The sequence below is a fragment of the Sus scrofa genome, chromosome 5, assembly GCF_054392235.1.
Source record: "Sus scrofa isolate SSC_HxYL_T2T_F1_AM1 chromosome 5, Sscrofa_HxYL_maternal_Yorkshire_Landrace_v2.0, whole genome shotgun sequence".
NCBI classification, from domain to species: domain Eukaryota; kingdom Metazoa; phylum Chordata; class Mammalia; order Artiodactyla; family Suidae; genus Sus; species Sus scrofa.
In genome coordinates, this window is record NC_139387.1 from 95,054,322 (window position 1) to 95,060,321 (window position 6,000).

At 36.5% G+C, this 6,000-nt stretch overlaps 1 protein-coding gene across 5 annotated transcripts in view; it reads left to right on the forward strand.

The window, feature by feature from the left end:
• NTN4 (netrin 4) overlaps nucleotides 1-2,385 on the forward strand; it is a 113,688-nt gene extending 111,303 nt beyond the window's left edge. For all 5 annotated transcript variants that reach the window (XM_021092743.2, XM_021092741.2, XM_021092742.2 and 2 more), the window contains one exon: nucleotides 953-2,385. In XM_021092743.2, coding sequence (XP_020948402.2) covers nucleotides 953-1,089 — 137 coding nt within the window. In that variant the 3' untranslated portion in view covers nucleotides 1,090-2,385. The remainder of the gene's footprint in view (nucleotides 1-952) is intronic.
• The last annotated feature ends 3,615 nt before the right edge of the window (nucleotides 2,386-6,000 follow it).

Consider the following 6,000-nt stretch of genomic DNA (forward strand, 5'->3'; position numbering starts at 1 on the left):
GTTTTTACTTGAAGCCTGAAAAGAACTTTGAATTATAAAATCAGCACTAGATCTGGTTAAGTCTTATCATTTTTTTAAGTATAACAAACAAACATCCAATATTCCAAAACATACAAACTTTACATAGGAAATATGTGTTATTCTCTATAACCCTAGCTATCTTCCAAACGGTTTTCTCAAATGTTTTCTCAAATGTTTTCTGAAAAGTTTTCTCAACTTGTTGTTTCTCAAATGTTTTCTCAAATGGCTGTTTCTCTTTTATAAAATCCTCCTTAATATACACTACCACATACAGTGAGTCTCTAAGAAATACTGATTTATAGCAAAATGTTAAGTACCCATAGGATCCTGACTTCTTTACCATAAAAGGTGGTATAGTAAAGAGCAAAAGTTCTACACTCAGGAGTTCCCAGTGTGGCACAGTGGATTAAGAATCTGACTCAGCGCCTCGGGTTGCTGTGGAGGCACAGGTTCCATCCCTGGCCTGGCAGCAGTAGGTTAAAGGATCCAGCATTGTCACAGCTGCGGCATAGGTCGCAGCTGTGGCTCAAATTCAGTCCCTGCCTAGGAAATCCATATGCCATGGGTTGGCCATAAAAGGGAAAAAAAAAAAAGGTTCTACACTCAGGCCAGAGCTTGAGTCAGAGTGCTGCTGCTTCCTGGGAAGCACTGATCCTTAAGCATACCAAACTGAAGTTTCCTCATTTGCAAAACAAGGACAGAAAAAAAATAATACCTACTTCACAGGGTTATTTTCAAGATTAAATGAGATCATATATTTAAAGCACTAGGTACATAATATTTACTAAATGTTAGCTGTTATTACCTATGACTCCCTATCCAGCTATGAATTTATAAAACCATGAACCATGCATGTATAAAACTGCTAAAGTCACATCTCCCCTTCAACAAATTATGATACTAGATAGCCTCTAATTTTGTTCTCTTTTAGGTTTGGAGTACCTTGTAGCAGGACATGAGGATGTAAGAACAGGCAAACTAGTGGTGAATATGAAGAGTTTTGTCCAGCACTGGAAACCATCTCTTGGAAGAAAAGTCATGGATATTTTGAAAAGAGAGTGCAAGTAGCAGGAGAGGTGTATAGCACATAATGGAATTTCTCTTTGTACAAAACACAAACCTAATGGAAAGGAGACCTCAAAAATGAAACTGGAATTTTTTTTAAGTGCCAAAATATATAGACATGTTCTAATGCATGGGCCTTGTCTAACCTATTTCTTTGGGGTCCATGTTTAAATATAGTTTGTTTCATAAAGAGAAATGAAAAATTCTATACCTGTTTTCTTTGGGACTGATTCTGAAATTCCTCACTGTCAAGGATATGTTAATAGCAGTATGATATTTAGCAGTGATCCATTAAGGGCAATGCATCTAACAAGGACTCCTCTCAGCTTCAGATATGTTACTTCCATTTTGTGCTACTTGAAGTAATTAATGAGATTTTAAGGAATCCCCAACCCTACTATCAGAAAAGGTGTTTCTTAAAAAGAGCCTTCTCTTACGTGGTGTGTGTGAACTTTGGTCTGTGGGGTGTTAAATGGAATCTCTCCACCTGTATATAGTATTCCATTGTATAAAGCACTTTACTACCTACCACTTGTGTTGTGAAAGTTTGGAGACTGCTGTTGACAGAAAGAAAAGAAAAGGGCATATAAGGAAACCTGCTGAAACAGAAGCACTACTACTATGTGTGGGAAAAAAGTGACCATATAAAGGAAGTTGTACCCTTTAACCTTGAACACTTGGAGAAACTATGTGAAGAGGCAACCTGAAAGGAGAATATATTTGCATGAAGTCTCCGCTTCAGGCTAGAGGTTAGATTCCACGGACACTGGCTAGGAAGAAACATTTTTAAAAAAACAAAACAAGAAGAAACTTTAAAATAAGAGAAAGGAGTCATATGTGTAATAATATGTTTGGATAAAGAGGAAATGGACTTTAAATTTTAAAAAGCCCATTTATTTGCAGTGCACTTATATACACTTCAAAAATGATTGTAGACACAGAATTGGTTTTATTTTTGTGTTTAGTATTTAAACCTGAATATTGAAACTGTTTCCTCCTTGTCTTTATTAACAGTATATGGTCATTCTATTTACTCATTTTTTGACACAATGTATGTGATGGTTCACCAAATTACAATTTTTTTCATTATTATTCATCTTCTGTATGCATGCATAACCACTATACATACCATTTCTTCTGTACTTGAATACACACAAAGTGAACCACAGTGCCATAAGATTAACTTCACATACAGAACATATTTTTTCCTGAGGTCCTGTGGACTTGCAAAAAATATATATATATTGCTCTGTTAATTTTTTTATATTTCATATATGTAATAAAGGAATATGATCTGTTGATTTTTGTTTCATTTCCTGATCATCTCTTTCATTGACGCTAAAGATCACCTTCTCTTAATGAGGGAACTCAAACCAAACTCCTTAAATTAAGAAAATCAAATAAGGACCCGGTATTTCTAACTCCTTTCTGGTGTTTGGGGAGGGAGTGGAAGCTAATTCATATGGGTTTAATTTCTGTAGGTGTTGGACATGCAATTTTTCCATCAGATACACTGCATTTTTTATATTACATTTACTTTTTAACTAACTTAAAAAGTAATAAAACTAATCATTGAGGAGTTCCCATTGTGACTCAGGAGGTTAAGAACACAACTAGTATCCATGAGGAAACGGGTTCAATCCCTGCCCTCGTTCAGTGGGTTAAGGATCTGGCCTGGCGGTGAGCTGCGGTGTAGGTCGCAGACATGGCTTGGATCTGGCATTGCTGTGGCAAGTGGTATAGGCCAGCGGCTGCAACTCCAATTCAACCTCTAGCCTAAGAACTTCCACATGCCACAGGTGTGGCCCTAAAAAGAAAAAAAAAAAAAAGTTGTTAAGAATACAATAAGCTATAATGAGAAAAAAATACCTATATTCCAACCATCCTGTGATAACAGCTGTTGGCATTTTAGTATAGATGGTACTAGACTGTTTCTACGCATATACATACCTTTTATAGAACTGGAATTATACATACTCTCATGAAAACTGCTTTTATAACCTGTTATCTCTAAATTTCTTACTTAGTCCTCTCTTATCCTGGTAGGTAGGATGCTATCTAGTAGGCATCATTTACAAGCAACTTATAAAACATGCTATAAGTATACTATACCTAGAAAATATTTTAAATACATCAAATACAGGATTTTCTTAAGTTTCAAAATTGCCAGGTTACCTTCTTTTCCATTTTACTTTATATGAAACAACTATTGCCCATTAAAAAGAATATAAATAATGTTTACTTTTTAAAGATAAGAAAGATGTCCATGATATATTATTCAGTGAAAGAAAATGACAGAACAATACTCACAGTATTAGTCCTCACCCCCAGAAACACAGAATATGTACAGTGTTTCAAATAAATAAATAATATATACAGTGTTTCAAAAAGCCTGAAAGACTAACAGGTTATAGCAGTATTTCCCCCTGCAAGGGAAGGAGAGAGATTTTCACCTTTTATTTTGCATATATCTGCGTTGCTTGACTTTGCTTCATTTATTACTTATTGCTTTTATAATTTATTTTTTCAATTCAAATTTAACCAACTATTTAAAGTCTATTCAAGAAAATCATTAACCGAAGGTTTACTTTAGCTAGTTTGCCAAATTGCTGGCCCCTATATTTCCAGTCCTTTTGACAGAATCTTTATTAGGTGCTCTTTCAACACCTTTTCTGGCAACATTCCAAAAAAAGGTCACTGTTATAATCGTTTCTTAAGCCTTGATTTTCAAATCACTTGTAGCCCTTTCACTGCAGTTTCAACTTCCTGTGAACAGAACGTTAGGGCTTCCAAAGGGAAAAAAGAAAAGAAGGAAAAAAGAGAAAGCAAGCAAGCAAGCAAGCAAGCAAGCTCCACACTTGTAAAAATAAACAACAAAATGAAATGTGAGCAAGCCATCCTGTGATCCCATTTCCTTTCCATCATTCTACCACACTTTCTAATCTCTGGCATCTTTCAAAATAATCATCACAGTACCAAGGCAACAGAATTATACAAAACTTCCATCTATGGCTTCAGATGAACAAGAACACTTCCTTTAAGAGCTAGTGGAAAGTCTCTGCCCCCAGAGCTTTACTCTCTGTGCTGCTGGGCTTTATTAGTCAGCAGATTAGTTACATAATCTCCACAGAGCTACCTGTATAATTTGCCTGAGGTCACCCCGGCCTACGCACTCTTATTACATCACTTTCCCCGTAGACGAATGTTTCGAATACTTAGTATTTGATGCAATGGAAATTCTCAATAAAGGATAATCTTTTAATAGTGTCTACTAAATGAGGTCAAATCTGTGGGGATGTGACCATGAGTCCAAAACGCAGTGTCCATCTGGAGATGTTAAACAGAGAGCAAGGCCTGTTGTGGGTAAACACAGTTCTTTGGGATACTTTGGGTCCTTGCAGAACAAATCCCTTTCTCAATGATTAGAAGCTTATCAACTCTGAGGGGTGGGAAAAAGAACCTTGAAAATTCCTTGTGCTGGCTGTCCCTTTGCCACTGCCCTGGAATGCCTGAGAACAAGGAGCACGAGCACCGCCTCTGCTGCCCAGAGTCCTGTCAGAGGCCCCAGGACTGAACTGCTTTTGTGCTCATTGTTTCAATGATAAGCAGTCCCCTAACCTAACTTTATCAAAGAGCCAAAGCTACTCACAATTTATTTCCCACAGTTTGGAAGGAAAATATTTATGAACAACCTCAATTTTGCAAGGGAGATTGGTATGATAAAAATGGAATAGAAGCAAAAGGGTGTGCCTTGCATGACTGATTTTTTTTTTTCAGTCTCTCAGAGAATGATTTGTCTGAGAATACTTTTTGAAAAATGATGCCCTTGTTCCTGCTTTCCTACACTCCTGCCAAAGGGATATAAACATTTCTTTGCTTTTCAAGCATTACCATGTTTGAGACAAGAAATATTTTAAGTGACAAATTCTCAGCTCTATTATTTGTCAGCTTATACATGCTGAATAACAACAACAACAAAACAGAATGCTAGTTATGAGAGGGAAACAAATGTGCACTCGGCCAAATAGATAGTTCCAGAATTAAGATGCATATTCTGTTATGAGAGGGTTTTGGTAAATGTTGAATATATTTCTAGCTTCTTAATATGTAGTCATAGGTGGATGACTGTGTTTCAAAGTGTGTACATTAGTAATACATTAATTTATAAATCCAAGGCTATCCAAGATTTTTTAGGGATGACCAAATAAATCATAATGCACTTATGTGAATAAAGGGGAATGGCAGCCTGACAGGGAACCTTGCTCCTCAGGAAGAAAAATAACCACGGTTAGCAGATTTTCAGAGTGTGAGCAAAATGGTCTGCTCAGAAACTCCCTGGACACCTCCTCCTCAGCCAAGACACCACCGAGGATTTCAAACTCAGTAAATAGAACAAAGTAAGATAACACACAAAGAGAAATCAACAATTAAGAATTTACTACAAAGAAGGAACTTTTCTAAGTTCTTTATATGTGTTCTCATCTGATCCTCCTAAGCACTCCTAAAGGAATGCTATTATTATTTGCATTTCCTAGATAAGGAAACTTAGGCAAAGAAACACTAAACTGTCCAAGGACACTCAGCTAATAATTGCAGAGCTGGGTTTAAACCCAAGCATTCTAACTTGCAGAATTCATAATTTAACCACCAAAAGGGGATCCTAGCATGCAGAAAGGAATCTATACGAGACCATGCCGAGCGCACCATTTTCCTCATTGGCTGTTTCTTTCAGATCGTAGCTGCAGAACATTGACGGTCAATATTTGTCCCAGTTTCCCTTCCCTTTATTCCAAAGTATAATGTATCCCATTATTCTACCCTGCGATTACATAACTTTCTACTATCTTTCTCACTGTTACATTGCCATTAGGGTAATACTGTTCTCCGTAATTTATACTAAGATAAAATAATGAG